Genomic DNA, 19,683 nt, shown 5'->3' with positions numbered 1-19,683 from the left:
TCTGCGACTAAACAAAAAAGGCCAGAGAGGCCTCTACCATCCCCATGCCTGAGCCTGAAACCAGTGATTTTACTAGAGTTCAATGCAATTAAATTGATTGTTTCATGTATTATGGTAGGACCTGGAGGCCCTCACCATGATCAGGGTCCCGTTGTGCTAGGTGATGCACAGACACAGAGTGAGAGAGAGTCCCTGCCCCAAAGAGCTCACAGTTTAAACCCAGGAAGATGTACTGCCTGCATTCTACAGATGGGGAAACTGAGGCATGGCAAATGATTTGTGCAGTCAGTCTGTGACAAAGTCAGAAATGGCACCCAGCTCCCCTGAATCCTGCCGCACTCCCGTAACTGCCCGAGCAGCCCAGACCTCTCCTGTGCCTCCCTTCGATTCATACACCCGGGGCCCCATCGGCACGGTGAAGCCCCTTGCATTCCAGTGAAGCAGAAAATGAGCAGGACCCAGCAGAAGCTGGTCTGCGAAAGCAGCAGAACCCCTACCCCCACCCCACTAACATCTCACCCTACCTGGCTCTCGACACCTGATCAGTCCCACCCCGCTGGCTTGAAACCAAGCAACGCGCTGCACCCCAGAAGCTAGTAAGTTACATGGCGAGAAGCTGCCATCTCAACCGTAATATCTCGCCCGCGCAGGCCCCCTGGGTGGCTTCGCCGCCTCCCCCTAGATGCCATGGGCTGGTTTGGGCTCCCGTAGAGTCAGCAGGAAGTCTTGGCACCAGGTTGGCAAGTAAGAGACCGGGATATAATACAGCTTGGCGTCCCAGCCCCCGGAGTAGCGGGTGCGGGGGTAGCGGGCCGTCAGCGCGTGCTCCATGCAGTCAGTGACCAGGAAGAGGTTGGGGCTGGCCGTGGCTACGAGCTGTAGGAATTGCTCGTAATCTGCATGTGGAAATACAAACGAGGCCGAAGTCAGGCCCGGGGTAGGGAAGACTGACGAGAAGGGAGCGTGTGAGCCCCCACACACACACTTCGAAGTGGCCACAGAGACTGAAATCAGACCTTCCTGCTTCAAAACAGGAGCGGAACGAAGGGGAAACGGTCTGGAGCTTCTAGGGCCACCATGGTTCGAGCCACCGGACAGCACGTGCGTGTACACGCCACCGTCAAAGCAGAAATAGATCCCGGGATTTCGGAGCTATGGGGCGCACCGGATTGCTACCAGATCAGCACGGGATCCTGCATTGCACCTGGTGCGTGGCACCACATGAGGGAGGAGCCAGTCCTGCGAGGATGAGCCTGGCCCTGGGAAACCGGACTGCACCCCTTCCTCTGCCATTGGCCGCGTATTCAAAGCCATGGGGGCTGTTGGGCCCAATGGAGGCTTCAGAGAAGAGCCCCCCGGGCTTTGGAATAGAAAGGTCCAGCCCCACCCCAGCCGCAGCGCAGCAGCCCCCAAGCATCAGCAGGGCTCAGTTTATTCCCTGCCCTCATCCAGTACAATCCCCCCCGGAGAATCCAGCCCCGGCCCGTTCACCCCCTCGGACTCACAGGTGTCGAAGTAGCGCTGTCCGTACGACTCTTTGATCTCGGCGGGGACCCGGCCCCACACCTCCTGCACCATGTCTTGCAAGAGCTGGGAATTTAAGATCTGTGTCCTGAAGGCGCCCGGCTCTATAATGCAGAGCTTGACCCCAAAAGGAAGGAGCTCCCGCCTGGAACGGAACAACGACGTGACTACGGAAGCCCCCCCCCAAGGCACAGGACCACCCCCCCCCCATGGAGTTGGGAAGGCTGGATGCAAAGGGAGTGAGGGAAGGTGCAGGGGGCAGAGACGGGGGAGTCTCCAGTTATGGGGTGGTCCCAGACACACAGTGTGTGGTGGGGGAGTTTGGAGACCAGTAAGGGTTACTCTACGTAGGCAGAGCTTTGCTGACCCTCCCAGAGCCCCGAGGTTCTTGGGCCAAACCCGTCCCTGGTGAGGACACGAGTGCGGACGTGCCTATTAATGGCTCTCACCGGAGGCTGTCGGAGAATGCCTCCACCCCGTACTTGGCCAGGCAGTAGCCCCCTCCAAGCATGGCCACGCGGCCCATCGTGCTGGCCACGTTGACGACCCGGCCCCTGGCTTGCTTCACCAGGGGCAGGAAGCTGAGCGTCACCTCGATCAGGCCAATCAGGTTCACGTCCAGCACCTTGACGAAGTCGTCCTTGGTCAGCCACTCATTGGGAGCCGTGGGGAATGCGATCCCTGCGTTATTCACCAGGCCCCAGAGCCCTGGGCAGAGGGGACAGAAGGGTTTGGGGGTGGCTCGTCTCCCAGTCCCCTCCGGCCCAGGTGCTCGGAGAATCAGGCCCTATATCCCCTCCTGCTCTCCCCTGCTACAGAGCAGGGGGGCAGGTAGTGAGGGGCAGCAAAGCTGGGACACATGGGGCTGGGCCCTCCCAGCTGAGCACAACTCAAGCTCTGAAAGCCCATCTGGCCTGTCCCTGTGCCCAGACCTGCCTGTCTCCTTAGGGGAGTTTGTGGGGGAGTGTCGGAAATTCCCCACCCAGCTCTGGTAGCGAAAACCCGCCCCCATGAGGATGCACTTTGCCGGCACAACTTTGAAACATGGAGATTGTGCCAGCCACTGCCCCCACCCCCGGCCCCTCTGCAGCCTCGGGTGAAGGATCGGCAGGGCATTAATGCACGGTCAAGGCTCCCGAGACCTCATGCAGAGGGGGCAGGACCCAGCCCCAGCCCCAGCCCCATGCAATAACCACCAGTATCTCGTCCAAGCTGCACCTTTGTTCCCCACTTGTTCCTTCACCCAGGCGGTGGCTGCGGCGATGCTGTCGGTGCGGGTGACGTCCAGGATCACCGTCTGCAGCCGCTCCGACGTCGCCTTCCTCAGCTGCTCCGCGCCCTGCTGGGTGAGACAAGCCGCCAGCACCCGCAGGCCCCGCGCGTCCAGCTGCTTGGCCAGCTGGTTCCCGAAGCCGGAGTCGCAGCCGGTGATCAGGACATATTTCTCCGGGAGGCCCTCAACGCTCTGCCGCTCCCGGTACCATCGGCGCAGGAAGTACAGCCCCAGCAGGGCAGCCAGGTACAGCCACATGCTCACAGGCGGACTCTGGGGGGGTGGCTTGTTTGACCGTGGATGGAGTTAAACAGCTCCTGCTCTCAACGTGATCCTGCAGCGGGACAGTGCTAAATAGTCAACGTTAGTCGGGGGTTCTCAGCCGCCAAGACCCCGTTAGGAATCTTAACTATTTATTCAAGACATGGGGAGGAAACACGGGATGAATCAGTGCAACCTTTGAAATGCAAAGGGATACGCCAGGTTTTCCTTTCAACCATCTCCCTTTACCCCCGTCTGACGGTGTTTTTAGATGGCAGTAAACATGCTACCGCCTGTCCTTTTGGGGGGGGTGTTAGTTGAGATGGGGTGCAGCTGCAGGGCTTGTTAATGTTCAAACCCATTTCCTGGAAGGCCGAACCAGACAGACATACCCAAAAGGGAGAGAGAAAAGTGCAGTGAGAGAACCCTCGGAGCCTGGCAGCTGGAGAAAGGCCCGGTCTGATCGGTCGCTTGGAGACCTGGTCCAATACTGGAAAATACGCTGGCTAAACCCGACGCGGGTCAGGCAAGAGGAAAGTGATGGGAAGAAAATGGCACCAAGGAGGGCAAGGGAAAAAAATCGCCGGGGAAGGGGTGACAGCGGGAAACTGAGTCTCGCTCCCAGGGGCTGTCCAGGATCCAGGAGGGGGTTGTTTAAAAGCCAACAGGAGGGGAAAAGTTTACAGGGTGCTTGGCTCGGGGGGGGTGCTCCCAGCCCCCTGCCATGAGCGGTTCATCGCGGCACGGGGCTGGAGGGGATATGCCCGATTCCACCCCTTTTCCCGGGACCCCGTCGGTCCCTACCTCTTCTCTGCCTCCTGCCCTGTGCAGTGAGCTCTGCTTCCCCTCACAAGGTCTGTCAGCTGATGGGCACAGGGCAGGAGAGAGGGAGGCGCAGGAAGGCAACACGTGGGGAGGAGGGAGCTTGGCTGCCAGCAGGACCAAGCTTCTGCCTCCTGCCCCCGCAGGAGAGAGCGGGGGCGGGGGCGGGGCGGCTCAGTGGGGCCAGGACCCCGGCTGGCAGTAGCGTGCCATTAAAAATCTGCTCACATGCTGTAGGTTGCCGACCCCGATATAGACTTATAGAAACTTCTAAAAAAAAGTTACAATGTACGAGTGGCCTGTGAAATCTTCTGCTAAAGTGAGTAAGTGAAAACTCGGCCACTGCTTCTGAAAGGCTGCCAACCCCTGGGGAAAGTCCTGCCTGGGATTTAAAGTGACTGGTTCCAGCCTGCCAGGGAAGCGGTGCCGCATTTCTTGGCTGCAGCTTCCAGCTCTGAACCCACCGGCTGCTCCAGGACCCCAGCAGTGGGGCCTGGCGGCTTGAGAGGGACCGGCTGGCAAGCGATGGTATTTCCTGGGCTGGCGCTGTCCTCGTCACTGGGTGGCAAAGCCCTGGGGGTCACCCAGGAAAGATCCCACCAGGACCCGACACAAGAGCCCACCAGTTCTGATATCCTTGTGGAAGCTGCTTCCTCCAGGCCACTGAGAGGGGACCCAAATTTCCCCTTTTGTTTGGGGAAAAGGCGTGGCTTTTTCCCTTTTCCCAGGGGGGGGCCCACTTGGGAGGGAGGGGGGGGGGGGGGGACCCAATTGGGCGGGGGGCCGGGGTCCTGGGAAAAAACCAAAAACCAAGGTAAGTTTTGCCCCCCGTTGTGTTGGGGGGGAACGTTTTATTGAGTGGTAAAATTTTAAATATTTTCATTAATTATAGGGCCCAGGAAAAAAGAGTTAAAATTTTTTAAAACTTTTTCCAGCCCTTGGGGGGACCCTTTGAACCCCCCCATGGGTGGGAAAAACTTTTTTTTGTGGGGGGGGGGGAAAAACTATTTAGGGGGGGGGGGGAAAATCCTGGTTAAAATTTTGAAAACCAGGAAACCTTTTGGGAAATGGGCAAGGCCTTTTGCATTGTTTTAAAAGAAGAGTTTCTTGTCCCCAAAAGGGGGGGGGCAGAGTGGGTTGTGGGCTTTTTCCAAGGGGGGGGGGGGCTTGGATGTTTAAGGGCAAAAAAAAAAACCCCAAAAAGGGTCTTGTTCTATTTTTTGCTATTAGGTTTTAAAATTTTTCCCCCAAAGAAAATCAAAAAAAGGGGCGGGATATAAAAACCCAATTTTATGATTTGGGGATTACTTGGAAAGGTGGGGGAAAATTTTTCGTAAATCCATTGTCCTGTTTCTTGTGTCCTTTCTTTTTGGGTGGGGAAAAGGTTTGGTTGGTCCAACCCTTTTGTACATGTTTTCTTTGAAAACTTTAATGGGGGGGAATAAAAATTTCCCCTTGGGGCTAATGCCCAGAATGTTTTGGGGAGAGGGAAAAAGGAAAGTTTAAAGGGCCTATTGGGTTTTTTTTCTTTCAGGCGAAAAAAGCTGGGGGGCAGGGGAAAATGGTTTATCAAAAACCCCCTGGGGGGACCCCACGGATCACTGGGGCTTTTTCCATTTCTCCCCAAGAAAAAAAAATTCTGCTTTTTGGGGGTTTTTCCCCCCACAAAGAGGAGGGGGGAAACCTTTGAAGGGGCCAACAAGGGAAATTTGAAGGGGGAAAATTTCCCCCCCAGGTTCCAACTGGACTGGGGGAATCAACCCTTGGAAATTATTGGGGAATTATTTTTCGGGGGGCGGGGGGGACTTTTTTATAAACCCTCTGGGGGAAACTTAGGTTTTTTTCTTGAAAGGGGGGACTTTTTTCTGGGCGGGACAAACTTTACAAAGGGGGGAATTTTCTTCAAATTTCTTTCTTTTTCGCTTGTGGGGTCTGGGGAAAAACCCCTTTTCAAAGGGGAATTTGGAAATTTTTCAAAATTTTTCGTGTTTTTCTGGTATAATTGGAAGGGCTTTTTTTAAAACAACAAAAAATAACTCTCCTCCTTTTTCTTTTTTAATAAAATTTTAAAGGCCTAGTATTAAAAAAATTGGGCTTTAATATGTTTTTTTTGTAATTTTGGTAAAGAAAGCTTTTTACCCGGTTTAAAAAAAAATTGGGGGGAAAAAAAAAAAACCCCCCTGGGGGTATGTTCCTTTTGATTCCCTTTTTGGGGAATTGGGGGGAAAAGAACCCCTTTTTTCGTTTTTTATATGATGGGGAGGAATTTCAAAGGGGATTTTTTTCGGGAAATTTTTTTCATCAATTTTTTTTCCAATATTTCTCTTGGTGTTTGTTTGTGGTTTTTCCTGGATGGGAGGCCTTGAAGGGGGGGGGCTGGGGGACACTTTAAGGGGGAATTGCGGGGGGTTTGGAAACTTTCTGAGTTTTAAAAACCCCAATTGAATTTTTTTCCTATAGGACGGCTGTTTTTCTTGTTTGGCTGGTTTGGGTTAAAAAAAATCTAAGGGGGCCCCCGGGGTCTTACCCCCCAACTTGTTGGGACTGTTAATCGCGGTTAATGGGGCCGGTTTTTTATAAAACCGGATTTTAAAAACGCTTTGTCTTTCCGTTTTTTTTTTTTCCAACCCATTGAAACGTCGGGTTCAAATTTACATATTTTCCAAAAGGTTTTAAAAACGGGGCCTTTCTTTTAAAAATCCGAAATTTTCGGGGGGGAAATCCTCCCGAGACGGAGAACGAAGAGCAGTACGCCGGCCTTTAAAAAATGCGGGATTAGCGTTGGATTTAACTTTGGATTAGGGTTTTTTTCATTTGTTGGCGGGGGGGGGGAACGTGGGAAATTTTCCGACGGGTTAATTTGGCCCCCTCCGGGGGCCGGGGGCAATTTCCCCAAAGAGTGGCCCAGGCCGAAAACTTTGGGGAACAAAACCGCTTCTTGGGAAAGGGGGCAAATGTTTCTTTTTTGAAAAAAAAAAACTTTTCAAGGATGAGGCAACGGGGGGCAGGTTTTAAAAACAGGAAAAAAAAAAAAAAAGGGGGGCCCCGGCGGAAAAACCGTTTTTTTTTTTGGGGCAATTTACCATCTTTTTCCTGGGAGGGGGCCTGTTAGCGTTCGGCCCCCCCGCCAAGGCGGCTTTTTTTTTTAGCTTCTTTGAATTTTCAGGGGGGCACCGGGGGCCCTGGCGGCGCATTGGGGCAAGGGTTTCTTTTTGAGAAATTCGGGGAAAACGAGAAGGGCTTCCAAGGGGCAAATAAGGGACCGTACCCGGGAAAGGATTTTTTAAAACTTTTAGGGTGTTTTTCTTGATTCCGCATGGTTTGGTTAAAAAATGGGGACGGGGACCCCCCCCCCAAAATTTGGTTTTTTTCTGTGTTTGGTTATCCCCCCAAAAAAGCCTTCCGTTTTTAACGAAAACAACGGAAGTTGGCCAAACAGCAGGGCATTTGCGCGAAAAAAGCGTATGAATAAAAAACCCATCCCAGGGGGATTTTACCCACAAAACCCAGCTTGCTATTTCTCGCCGTGGAAAAACAAAAAAAGGGCGTAACAACGGGGGGGACAAAAGCCCCAGGGACGGGGACGTTTTTTTTCCAATGGGGGGAGCGCGGGCTCATGTTTGAAGTGGGAGGGGAGGGGGGAAGGGGGGGGTACTGGAGGAGGGGAAACTTTTTTCCCCAAAAGCCTTATTTGTGCCACCCAGCTTTTCCAAACAGGGGGCAAAAAAAGGTGTTTCTTTTTGAAAAAAAATTTATTTGGCATTTTCTTTGGCCTTTTCGAAACGGGCTTTTTTTCCCCAAATTTTGGCGTCCTTGGGTAGGTTTCCAAACCCCCCCCCAAAACCCAAAATTGGTTTTTCTTGGCGTGAGGTTTTTTTCCAGGGGGGACAAAAAAAAAAAAGGCTTCCTTCCAGTATCTTCCCCCCAAATTTTCCCCCCCCCCCCTCCCAAACCACCGTGAAAAAAAAAAAGGGGGAAAAAGAATTGGGCTTGTGGGGCTATAGCGTTTTGCTCAATTTTGCCAAAAACGCCGGCCCGGGGGGAAACAAGGGACGCCCCCAAAAGGGGTGGGGGTTTCTTGCTTTTCCTTTCAAACAAAAAGGGGGAGGGTGTTTTGAGGGGCTTGTATAACCCCCCGTGGCCCTCAGATAGAAACCCAAACCCAGCACGACAGACGCCAAATTGTTTTTTGTGTTCGTCTTTTTCGGCGCGCAGGCGACATGAACGCACAGGGCACCCCCCCCCAAACTGTGCTTTTGCTCCAACCACGCGGCGGGATCCTGTTGGGGAAGGCGGAAAGAACTTTAGGGATCAAAAACTTGAGGGAACAGGCTTACCCCCCACCAGTTGGCCAAAAAAAAACCGCTCCTTGGGAACAAAATTCGGAATTATTGGTTTAACTTTTAGGACCCCATGGGACGCCCCAACAATCGATTGTTTCCCCCAGGGAATTTTTCCCCCCCCCAACTTTTGGTGGACCGGCGGGCTTAAACTGTGGACGCGCTAAACCGATTTTATTAGATCTGTTTTGTAATATCGGTTTAAGCTAATTCGAAATAATCGTGCAGTGTAGACGTACCCTAAGTATTAGAATATCCACCAGCATTGGGGTTTGTCTGCCCCGTTTTGTTTGCAGTTCACCCTGACTGAGTGACCTCAGCTGGCTCCCACCGTCACAGCCTGCCCTAGATTTCGGCCCATGCCCGATGCTCACGGCACAGGATCAGTCCTGCTGGAGCAGAGCGGGGCCAGAAGCTGGGACAGATTTCCTACTGAAGGGACCTACGCCAGATCCGTCCCTAGGAATCCCACTGGCAGCTCCAGGACCGTGTCCTCCTGACCCCCAGAGTTAGAGGCTGGTGCCCTGAAGTAAGTGGGACTTTAGCCCAGCCACCCCCCTCTCTTGGCCGGTTCTGTGGGCTGGGGCGTGTGGGCTGCATGAGGGTCAGGATCAGAATTGGACCCTGCTCTGGGTGCAAACGAACCCAGATAGCCTCTGCTATCTGCAGGGAAATAATTAACCCTCCTGCACTCTAGCAAATCTCAGTTTTCCTGGCTCTGGGGGCAAGGCCCAGCGCCCTGCCAGGGTCGGGGCAGAGCCCAACGGTGGGTCAGGGAGACAGAGCGCATTCACTGCCCCTCCCATGCTGGAGCAAGATGGGCACCGAGGGAGAAATTGCTGGTTGCAGAATGAAAGCTTTCACCTTCCCTGCAGCCGGGAGCTGGGAGGCGTGTGTCCCTCCCAACCCCTCTCCCAGCCGCGTCCCTTTGGAGAGAAGCAGGCTGCATTTCCTCCTAGGTTACCCCAGTATCTGTCTGAGCTCCAGAGTCACTCCAGATTTCACCCAGTGTAAAGGGCAGGTGGGAGGTGCCCCCCTCCCGGTTCTCTGCCATTTCCTGCTTTAGCTGTTTATTTTCGTTAAAGTGATGCTGTCTGTACACCAGTGTGGGTTCAGTTCGGATGGCTACAGCTGCGAGCTCCTCAGGGTGAAAGTCCCCTCTGCTGCTCACTACACATTTAGGGCTGCACGAAGGCCACCCAGAGGGTCACAGCTCTATGGGCTAGTCTGTGTTACCACTTTTATTCGAGTTACAGTTAAGGTTCTGGTTACCCAAGCGTAGAGAAATCCTGTCAAGCCCCACGCCCAAGTTACAAATACAGCCGTCTGGTTCGCACCGCCTCAGCGATCCTCTCAGCGTCCGATGGCTGCCTGGCCCTCTGGAACGCGGCAGTTCCTGCCAGAGTTTTCCAGTCAGGAATTCATTTTACCCAGCCTAGGAGTCCTCTTTTCTCTTGTGCTGCCGGCTACACCGACACTCTGCAAACATGCGTGACAGCACCCATCCCTCATTCCTTATTCACACCGTGTCCCTCCCAGACTAGGGGGATCTCCTGTTTTTCATCGGTCGGTTGTAGTTCCTTTTAGTATCATTGGCAGTTACTCATGATGAGTAGACTGCAGTTCATTTTTTGCGCACACACACCTGTTGGCACACCTCTTCCAGCCATTTCATGGCATTGGCTCATTCTTTGGTCACTTCCTCATGTCAAGCATTTCTCAGGCTTCTAGCCTAGTCTGGCTAAGCTGGTATCTTACAGGCCTCAGCCCGCAGGCCTTGCGTTTCAGCCCTGCTTACTTAGATGCCTAGTGCATGTGTACAGGGCCTGTTGACCCCTTACTAAAACCCAGTGGGGGTGTTTTGGTTGCTAGCTCTCAGTCCCGAAAGAAAGGGGGAGGGTCGAGGGGAAATCAGGACCCTGAGACTGATAGTCCCCAGGAACAATGGGGAGAGGCCAGTGCTCCAGGTCAGCCTGATTGACAGGGTGGGCAGGCTAATGAGGGAGTCAGGGGGGTCCTGTTCTCTGTCTGAGCTGGAATTGCCCGGAAGAGAGCGGGGCTGAGCTAAGGGGAGAGCAGAGGTCCGAGTTGAGCTGGGGATCAGAGCTGCACCAGCCAGGGAGAACCAGAGAGGCAACCCAAGGAGCTGGTTGGGGCTGGGAGCAGAGCCACAGAAGCAGCCCAGGGAGCAGACCTGCGCTGGGAGCAGAACTGCAGCAACCAGAGCCAGAGGGGCCAGAGAAGCAGCCCAGGGTCCAGGAGCTGGAGGCAGAGCAGCAGCCATGCTGAGGCAGAGTGGGGCTGGGGCTGGGGCTGGAGCAGTCAGGAACCAGGTGCGGTGAGAAGCTGGGGAGATGGAGAGGGACCCTGGGCAGCGGGCCCAGCACAGGGAGATGCCCCCAGCCAAGGGCCCCTGTGGGCCAGACATGGAGGGGATCATAACCCTGACGGGACGGGGGCAATGCTGGGAAGGGTCCTGCCACCTAGAGCCAGAGCAAGTGTCTGACCCACTGTTTGGTTCTCAGCACCTGTAGCCCAGTGGGCCAACTTACCCGTATTAGATTCAGTGTTTTGTTATTCTGCTTTATTCTATTTAGTAGCAATGCAAGGAACCTAGAGGCTTTTATCCTGTAAGATTTGGCTTTAGCAGCTAGTATGAGGCTTGATGCTTATAACCTGTCGTGTAGATAAACTGAAGTAACTTATAAGTTATGGGGAACTGAAAGTGACATGCCGGAGGGGGAATTTTGTCCAGAATACTGACATCAGCCACCCACAGAACATCGCTGACACCAGCGTGCGAAAGACTCGGGACAGAACGTCCGACCGCAAAGGTACCATACAGCAAATGCTAACAGGGTAAGATCAGACACGGACTAACCTATAGAAAAACCAACACCTTGAGGGGAGGAACTACAAATAGTGACCTCTATTAACTATGCTTTGGTCATGGCAGCGGCAGAGTAACCGACTATAAAAGTAATCTCCCAGGGCAGCAGAGAGGTTGGAGAGACACAGACCGTGGGAGGGGCCAGACTGATGGCCACCGGGCAAGATGAGGACATTGAAGTGATGAAAACCATCACGGTTAAGTAGAAACAATATGGGTGTAAGTGTGAATGTCCAAACGTCCTTTCTGTATTAGCTCTAGCTGCCTTGTTAAGTTTACGTGTGTGTATAACTTTGCTAAATTATTAATAAATATATATTTGTATAGCGAGAGCGAGTTTCTATCGTGGGAGTGTTGTACCTGTGCACATCAGGGGTCCCAACATTATATAACAAGTTTACAATAATCTTACTGGGCTAATCGTGAGACAAGAACCTGTTAATCCTCGAGATACAATGATCTAGGCCCAACTTCGGGTCATGCTACACGCCCCCACTATGCACATTGGTCCAGCACCCCTGAGAGGCAGAGCCCACCTCGCAGCAGGGGCGAGGGAGCTGCCATTGCCCCGTGGACGGGGTCTTTGCACCAGAGAGCGTGCAGAGAGCTCACATCCCAGCTGCTCTCAATGCTGCTCATCCTCTCGGGAACGCAGGCTCAGCCCGGGGGAGGGGAGGGGGCTGCGTTGTTGGGGGATCCCCTTTGGACCTGGGCTCACAAAGTGTCACTCTGTAAAATGGGAGGTAGTGCAGCCTACTGGCTAGAGCACTGGACTGGGGCTTGAGAGGGCTTCATTCTATTCCCGGCTCGGCCAGTGGCCTGCTGGAGGGCCTTTGGCAAGTCCCTTCCCCCTGTGCCTCAGTTTCCCCATCTGTAAAAAGGGGATCCTGCCCCAGCCCTCCTTTGTACGGTGCTTTGAGATCCAGGGTGAGACAAGCTCAGTATTATTCAAATGCAGCGAATGCTCCCATCCAAACAAAGAACCAAAGAGCCAAGGGAGAGAGTGAATCAACGGGAAATATTTCTTTATTCAGTGTATGATGGTGGCACCCCCCACCGCCACCAGGGGGCTCAGTCAGGGAGCAGCCCCCGACCCAGTGCTAGGGGCCGTACGAACACAAAACAAAGAGAGACACCCTGCCCCAAGGAGCCTCCAATCTAAGGCAAGAGGCATCAGTGGAGGCAGGCAGTCGGGGCAGCACAAGGAAACGGGCCCTGGAAGCAAACAGGTTTAGGGATGCTGCGCGCTGCCTTGGCCTGGGCGTTCGCTGAGCTGCCCACGATGGTAACGGCTGGCCGGGGCTGAAGGCTGTAGCAGCCCCAGCTGCTTTTGAGCTGTCTTTCTGCGCCTGCACCTCCCAGCCACGTGCCTGGGAAGTGAGCTGGCCCTGAACAACTCAACAGAAGGATCCAGTCCCGTTTAAGAAGGCGCTGCCGGGAGCTGTGCTTGTCTGCATCGTGTGGGTGGGGTTGGCACCGATTCCAGTGCAGATACCCCCTCCCGCCCCCGCTAGTGCAGACGGGCAAAGCTGCTCTTTGCACCCATGTCCTGCTGGATTTCCCAGCCTCTTCCTTTTCCGCCCCTGCAATGCCCCCCTTAGGTGCCTCCCCCCAGTTACACAGCCTGGGCTGGGCGGGGCCAACTCCAGGTCAGCACCCCGTCCGCCAAGGCCGTGGGCAGGTAGGAAAGGGGGATGTAGAAGAACTGGGCGTCCCAGCCCCCAGAGTAGCGGGTGCGGGGGTGGCAGGATGTCAGCGCGTGCTCTATGCAGTCGGTGACCAGATAGAGGTTGGTGCTGGGCTTTGTCGTGAGTATCTCTCTGGTGAGCTTGTGGTCTGTAAGCAGAGAAGGGGGAGAGGTCAGTCCCTTGGCGCACCCCCTCCCTCACTGGCAGATTTCGATCCAGAGGGATTCAGCCCTTTGGGATGGCAGGGGACTAAGATTTGACCCCTATGGCTGCAAACAAATGCTCCGACGGTTACAGCGACTTCCTGAGTCTGCAGGCAGCCTGCCTCAATAGCTCTGCCCCTATTCAGGTCATTGGCATGTTGACTTTTAAACATAACGATGACTCCCTGGGATCTGGTTTTCCAGTCAAAGTCAGGGCATAACTGTGGGGAATCCCCTATTTGGAAGCAACTGGCTCTCTGGGGAGAGGCTAAAATTTTCAGAGGACTTGACACCCCCCCCTTAGTCTTAATCTGCCCCGAACTCAGAGCCCCTGCTGCAAAACCCCTACCCGTGGAGACTCTCCATTAGCTACTAACAGCGTAGGGTCTACCACCCACAACCGCACAGCGTGCATCCGTCCTGCAAAGGGCAGCCTCTCCCACCTACACGCAGCGTGTGAGTTCATCACACGTGTTATGGGCTGGGTGGCTTCCCCCCTCTTCCCACCCTCAGGAGCCTGCCCAGAGAGTCCCCGTCTCCCCGCGATGCCACCAGAGCTCTCACAGCTGTTGAAGTAGTGCTGCCCGTAGCTCTCCTTGACTTCAGGGCGGGCGCGGTGCCAGCTCTGCTCCAGGCACTCCAGATGACGCTGGATATCGGTTATGGGCGTGCGGAAATAGCCCGGCTCCACAATGGCAATCTTCACGCCAAAGGGCCAGAGCTCGCGCCTGGAACGGAACAAGCCCGTCACCGCCAGCCACTGGATGCCGCGGATTTCAGGAGCCTGGCACGAGCCTGTCCCTGATTTCGGGAGCGCCCCCTGCAACTCCCCCTTTGGGAACAAGGCCCAACGCTTCTGGAGTGGGGCCCCTTAAAATCAAAGCACCTGGAAATCAGTGGCCGGGGACAGGTTTCCCAAAGGACTGGGGATTTGCGGGGCCAATGCGGGACCCTCAAAGGAGCCTGCTCCGCAGAGGGTGGGTGCTAAGGACCGTCTCTGCGAATCATGCTCTTTTAAAGGGTTTCAGGGCAGGCCCTCAAAACTTCTGGCCCCCAAATCGCTTTAGAACCTCCTAGCTCTGGGCCTCCGTGTGCTTGGACATTTCTGGGCTGCTCTGGGGCCGAGGTGGGGCAGGGGAGCGGGTACCTGAGGCTGTCGGAGAACGCCTCCACGCCGTACTTAGACGGGCAGTAGCCCCCTCCGTAGAAAGCCAACCGGCCCGTGACACTGGCCATGTTGACGACCCGGCCCCTGGCTTGCTTCACCAGGGGCAGGATGCTGAGGGTCACCTCGATCAGGCCGATCAGGTTCACATCCAGCACCTTGACGAAGTCGTCCTTGGTCAGCCACTCGTTGGGGAGCAGGGGGAGGGCAAGCCCCGCATTGTTCACCAGGCCCCAGAGCCCTGGGAAAGAGAGGGTGAATGAGCATGGGGGGGAGGCTGTTCCCCTCCGATCTGAAATCCCCTACTGGCACCAACGTTCATCCACACCAACCCCCGTCCTGGCCCCAATCCCCCACGTGTGCCTGGGGCAGCTGCTAAAGGGCCATTTCTCTGTGCCTGGGTCAGGACCATCTACATCGTGCTGAGATTATCCGGCATCATCCTGCATCGCTGTGCCTTGAACACAGCTGCCAATGGACCTTCATCCTTGGTGGAGAAGCACGGGTGCATTGAAACTGGAGCTGGACTAAGCCACTAGACCCCACTCTCCTCCCAGAGATGGAAATAGAACCCAGGAGTCCTGGCTGCCAGCTCTCGCTGCTCTGACCAATAGACCCCCTTCCTTTCCCCCAGGATGGGAATACAACCCAGGAGTCCTGGCTGCCAACTCTCACTGCTCTGACCACTAGACCCCACTCCTTCCCCCCAGGATGGGAATAGAACCCAGGAGTCCTGGCTCCCGACCCTTCAGTCCTTTCCTGCCTGTCACATTAGCACAGCCCCAGCCTGTGTGAGCTCAGAGCTGCCCCTGGCAAAGGGGTAGGTGGAGGATTCAGGGGCCCCACCTTTGTCCCCCACTTGTTCCTTCACCCAGGCGGTGGCCGCAGCGATGCTGTCGGTGCGGGTGACGTCCAGGATCACCGTCTGCAGCCGCTCCGACGTCGCCTTCCTCAGCTGCTCCGCACCCCGCTGGGTGAGACAAGCCGCCAGCACCCGCAGACCCCGCACGTCCAGTTGCTTGGCCAGCAGGTTCCCGAAGCCGGAGTCGCAGCCAGTGATCAGGACATATTTCTCTCGGAGGTTCTCCACAATCTGCCGCTCCCGGTACCATCGGCACAGGAAATACAGCCCCAGCAGGGCGGCCAGGTACAGCCACATCCTCCCACACTGCAAACAAACCAGCACTAGGTGGGACAAGACTTGCACTGAAATGCAGCCAGCTCTGGGGTGGGTCAGAGCAGCTGCTTAACAGCGCAGAGCAACAAAGGAGTGCTTAGATGCCTGCCTGCAGCAGCCACAGGATTCAGGAGCACCACGGCCCAACGCATCTAATACAAGTGGGACTTTAAAAGAAAGAGTGTCTGAGATTTTAGAGTGAAACTCCTTATGGACATAAAACGTGTCTGTAACCAGAAAAAGACAGGGTTGGAGGGTGACAAAGCCAGATTTTCCAGAGCTCTCAGCTTTCCGCAATGTGTTCTGAACACAGGCCGTATTTTCAATTGTGCTCAGCACCCAGCAACTCCCACTGGGCCGCTGGAATCTAATTTCCCCAAGAGCCCTGTGCCGACACACCGAGCCCTGCTAAATTCACCCCCTGGGATCCGGCTCGCTCCTGCTTCGTGCCCCCATTGCCACCAGCGTCAAATGGTACGAGATCCCAACTGGGGCCGGGTTATAGCCACTGGGCACAGAGGTAAACATCAGGACGAGAGGCCAGCCAGGAGAGAACCCACCCATTTGATTCCCCCTAGGTAGCAGTCGCGCCAGCCTGCAGACATCGGTTCATGCTGCGTTTGAAACCTGCCTCAGCCAGCAGCCCCGAGCCAGCCCCTGCCCTCTACCCTTCCCGGTATCCATCACTAACGAGGACGCTAGGCCAGCCGCTTTGCTCCCACCAAGCCTACAACCAGCTACCTGCGAACAAGGTCTCCGCTTGCCTTGGGTGCCAGCTCCCGCCTGGTCCGCCTGCTCTGCAGCCTTTGGACTGGACAGACACAGCGAAGGTGAGGAACATTTCATGCCCCATGGAGCGGAGCTGGGCATAGGTCCCGGGGAGGCGGCTGAGCGCCTGATGGGGGCGGTGCATGGAAAAGCCAGGGGGCAAGGTTCTGCCTGTTGTTAAACAAAAGGGTCGTGTCACTTTGATCTGGCCTCAGAAGGGATTCAGAAAAATCAGCCCGTGAAATCCCAGCGGTGCTGAGTCCCTGGGTGCTCAGACTAGGGTTATCGAAGCCTAGTCTGTCGCCACGCCAGGGAAGTGAGGATGGGCCGTTAGACTAGCTGGAATGGGTGTGTCTAGAGACAGAAGGAAACATCCAGGATTACGGGGCTTCCCTCAGATTAGGGCCCCAGTGTGTGAGGCACTAGACGGACTGCCCCTCCCAACCGAGATGGGGGCCCCATTGTGTCTGGCACTGCACAGCCCTCCCCACACAGGATGGAATCCACCCCTGTATTCACACCCGGCACGCCAGCATAACCGTCTTTGTACAAGAGACGCCTGGGGAGATATCGCTTGGAAACTCATCTTTTGCTGATCAGTAGCTTGGCAGCATTGGATGTGAAGCGAGACGCTTTCCCCGCACAAGGCCCAACCCCACAGCCGTTCCCAGGCAGAAGCCAGTAAGCAGGTCTCTCCTGAGCAAAAGAACATGTGTTGCCTTAATTTGCATTTAAGCAGTAAACAGAGTCATCAAGCTGTCACGCAAAAGCAGCAGAGAATCCTGTGGCACCTTATAGACTAACAGACGTTTTGGAGCATGAGCTTTCGTGGGTGAATACCCACTTCGTCACCGTGCAGTGCTCTGGAACTGCCCCACAAAGCCAGGCAGGACTTTGGGGAGCCTCCTCTCCCTTGGAGCAGACTTGTTCAGGGCAAGAAGCTCACACATCTTCACCTCCTGGGTCTCTCCTTGGAGCATTCAGCATCCTCTGCCCCCCCGTGCGCTTCCCACAGTGAGCCCACCCAGGCAGGGTCCTGGGAAAGCCACAGGGTCCTGCACCCCGACTTTGCAGTCAGACGTGACTCTCAGCCAGCCAGTAAAACAGAGGTTTATTCGATGACAAGAACAGGGTCTAAAACAGAGCTTGTAGATACAGCGAACCAGACCCCTCGGCCGGGTCCATTCTGGGGGGCAGTGAGCCAGACCCCTAGGTCTGCACTTCACTCCTTGTCCCCAGGCAGCTACCGACTAACGCCCCTCCTCTCTGCTCAGCTCCTTTCCCGGGCCAGGAGGTCACCTGATCTCTTTGTCTCCAACACCTTCAGCTGGCACCTTTGCAGAGGAGGGGCCCAGGCCATCAGTTGCTAGCAGACAGAGTGCCAGGCATTTAGGTGCACTGGCCCTTTGCTCTGCCAGATACTTAAGAACCGCCATAGGGACACTGAGGCACCAACACAGTATTCAGAGAAAACATTAAGAACATTTCTAGTTCATCACACAAGCACAAAGGGGGAAGGAAGGAAACTTGCATGTAAGCATAAGCAGATGAAAAAAAACAGCAGGGAACATCCTTCCACATAGGCGCTTTGTCCCCTGGTTCTCAGCTGGCAATGTTCTTCAAGAGGGGGGACGTAAACAATAAAAAGGAGGGGGAAACACCTCAAGGGACCCCTCACTCTCTCCCTGCCCATCTCATTCTCTGCAGCTGAGAAGACCAAGGGAACAACTGTTGGACTCTGGGGGACGGGGCCTGACTCGAAGAGTTTGGTCAGTATGACCATGCGCTGGAGGCGTGTGATGACGAACTCCGCTTGTAGGTAATACAGTGTGTTATGTTCGGCACTAGGATGTGTTTTATCTTTATTTCTCTTGTAGCCATTTCTGATTTTTTATGCCTCAGTGCTCGTACTCACTTCAAGCGTCTTGCTTTGTAATCAACTTGGTTTACCTAAGCCACTGTGTTTACGCTGAGGTGTCTGGGTAACTCTTTCAGGTGACGAGCTGCTGTATATTATTCCCTTGAAGGAATAGCAGATTTACTGCATTCATTCTGTCCAGGAGAGGGCTGGGCAGCACAGGACGTACATTTCGGGGGAGAGAATCCAGGACTGGGAGTGTGTCGAGGCCACTCTGCAGTGTAACCCCGGCTGGTGAGAGCCAGTCTGTGCCTGGCAGGCTGCGGTCACACACCCGGGAGTGACCTGCAGGCTGGTGGCTGGTTGTGAGTAGTCCAGGTGGAGCAAGGCCTTGCACCACACCCCAGGTTGCAGGACAGAGGGGACATCGTAGCAGGTGCTATGGGTGACCAGATAGCAAATGTGAAAAATCAGGATGGGGGTAGGGGATAAATAGGATCCTATATAAGAAAAAGATCCAAAAATCCGGACTGTCCCTATAAAATCAGGACATCTGGTCACCCAACGGGTGCTGGCCAGACACACAGTGAGCAGCCCCTGCCCCCATGAGCTCCCAGTCTAAGCTGATGAGACGAACGGTGAAGCATCTGTTCCAAAGCAGGGGACAGGAAACAGAGGGAAGCCGCCCCAATCTTGTGTCCCAGGCACAGCCAGGTGGATGGGACCGGGACAGCCCTTAATTCCCCAGCTCTGCTCGGGGCCAGCCCCAGCTGCGCCAGAGACAGGCACAAGAGGCCCTGTGGGGGGCAGCTGAGATCAGGGTCTCCCAGAGACTGTTTCCTCCTGATCGCTGATATTAGAAGCCGGTTCATGCCCTGAAGCAGGAGAGTTTGTAGACCGTCTGTAGCAAATTGTCCTTGTCACGCAGACCCTAAATCTCAACCTTGTTCATATTGGACTTTTGGAGACGGGGATCGGGGGGAGGTGGAAATCTGCAGTGGGCACATGAATTGCAGGATCAGCATTGGACTGTGGCCGCTTGGCCCCCAGCAACCAGCCCTCTGTCCCCTCTGTGGAATCTTAGCACCTTCCCGCTCGATGGAGAAATGAATAATTAACTGCCCCAAGGTCCAGCAAATATCAACTTTCCCCCAGCTGTTCACCAGTCAGGGGAGTGCATTAATTTCTGCTGGCCTGTTAGCGAGGGAGGCTGGGCTGGAGGGAGGCCAGGGAAGCAGTTTCTGCCTCTGCAGCCCCTGGGAAAGCAGGGACAGGATCGACTGGGCCCTAGCCTTCAATCAATGATTGATTTCGGGACACCCCCTGCCAAGGCTTCATGGCCACAGACTGCAAGGTGAAAACAGCATCCCTCTGTGCTTAGTGAATGCGGAGCCGAAGCATAGACAGATGTGGGGCAGAGAAGCAACATGTTAACAGAGGAGCGCAGGCTCTGACCCCGTGAGATGCCGGAGGCTCTCCATGACACGTGATCAGTACAGGGCCTCTGACACACGGCCACTCCCGTTCCATCCCCGAACGATGCGTGTGCTGCATGGCGGTGGCCGGGGTGGAGGGCTGTGTATGTGGGGAGGCGGTGGCCCTTCCAGGGAGCGAGCGGCCTGGCATCGCAGCGGGGAGGGGGGTGTTCAGTCTGACGTGGGACTTGGCATTGCAAGAGTGCAGGGCGCTCACCTGGCCGTGCAGGGGGCTGGTT

General features: G+C 55.1%; 2 protein-coding genes across 2 annotated transcripts; both read right to left on the bottom strand.

Annotated features, from left to right (window-relative positions):
- LOC116827726 (retinol dehydrogenase 7-like) lies at positions 1-3,208 on the bottom strand. Its single transcript, XM_032785504.2, has 4 exons — positions 2,743-3,208; positions 1,974-2,232; positions 1,506-1,669; positions 1-896 (listed from the first exon to the last, which is right to left on the bottom strand). Exons 1-4 carry the CDS (start codon positions 3,053-3,055, stop codon positions 679-681), a joined length of 954 nt encoding a protein of 317 aa, XP_032641395.1. The 5' UTR covers positions 3,056-3,208; the 3' UTR covers positions 1-678.
- An 8,984-nt stretch (positions 3,209-12,192) lies between these two features.
- HSD17B6 (hydroxysteroid 17-beta dehydrogenase 6) lies at positions 12,193-16,183 on the bottom strand. Its single transcript, XM_032785501.2, has 5 exons — positions 16,085-16,183; positions 15,013-15,334; positions 14,149-14,407; positions 13,566-13,729; positions 12,193-12,946 (listed from the first exon to the last, which is right to left on the bottom strand). The coding sequence occupies exons 2-5, from the start codon at positions 15,323-15,325 to the stop codon at positions 12,726-12,728; spliced, it is 957 nt and encodes a 318-aa protein (XP_032641392.2). The 5' UTR covers positions 15,326-15,334; positions 16,085-16,183; the 3' UTR covers positions 12,193-12,725.
- Positions 16,184-19,683: the final 3,500 nt, after the last annotated feature.

The sequence above is a fragment of the Chelonoidis abingdonii genome, chromosome 26, assembly GCF_003597395.2.
Source record: "Chelonoidis abingdonii isolate Lonesome George chromosome 26, CheloAbing_2.0, whole genome shotgun sequence".
In the NCBI taxonomy this organism is placed as follows: Eukaryota; Metazoa; Chordata; order Testudines; family Testudinidae; genus Chelonoidis; species Chelonoidis abingdonii.
Note: the sequence above shows the minus strand (reverse complement) of the source record. Positions and strands in the feature narration are given on the sequence as shown.

Coding starts and splice junctions, on each gene's coding strand:
- LOC116827726 (XM_032785504.2), bottom strand. CDS start 3,055: ATGTGGCTGTACCTGGCTGCCCTGCTGGGGCTGTACTTCCTGCGCCGA. Junction 1,670..1,973: donor GCATTCTCCGACAGCCTCCG/GTGAGAGCCATT, acceptor GTTCCGTTCCAG/GCGGGAGCTCCTTCCTTTTG. Junction 897..1,505: donor ACAGCGCTACTTCGACACCT/GTGAGTCCGAGG, acceptor TTCCACATGCAG/ATTACGAGCAATTCCTACAG.
- HSD17B6 (XM_032785501.2), bottom strand. CDS start 15,325: ATGTGGCTGTACCTGGCCGCCCTGCTGGGGCTGTATTTCCTGTGCCGA. Junction 14,408..15,012: donor GGAACAAGTGGGGGACAAAG/GTGGGGCCCCTG, acceptor TCTCTTTCCCAG/GGCTCTGGGGCCTGGTGAAC. Junction 13,730..14,148: donor GCGTTCTCCGACAGCCTCAG/GTACCCGCTCCC, acceptor GTTCCGTTCCAG/GCGCGAGCTCTGGCCCTTTG.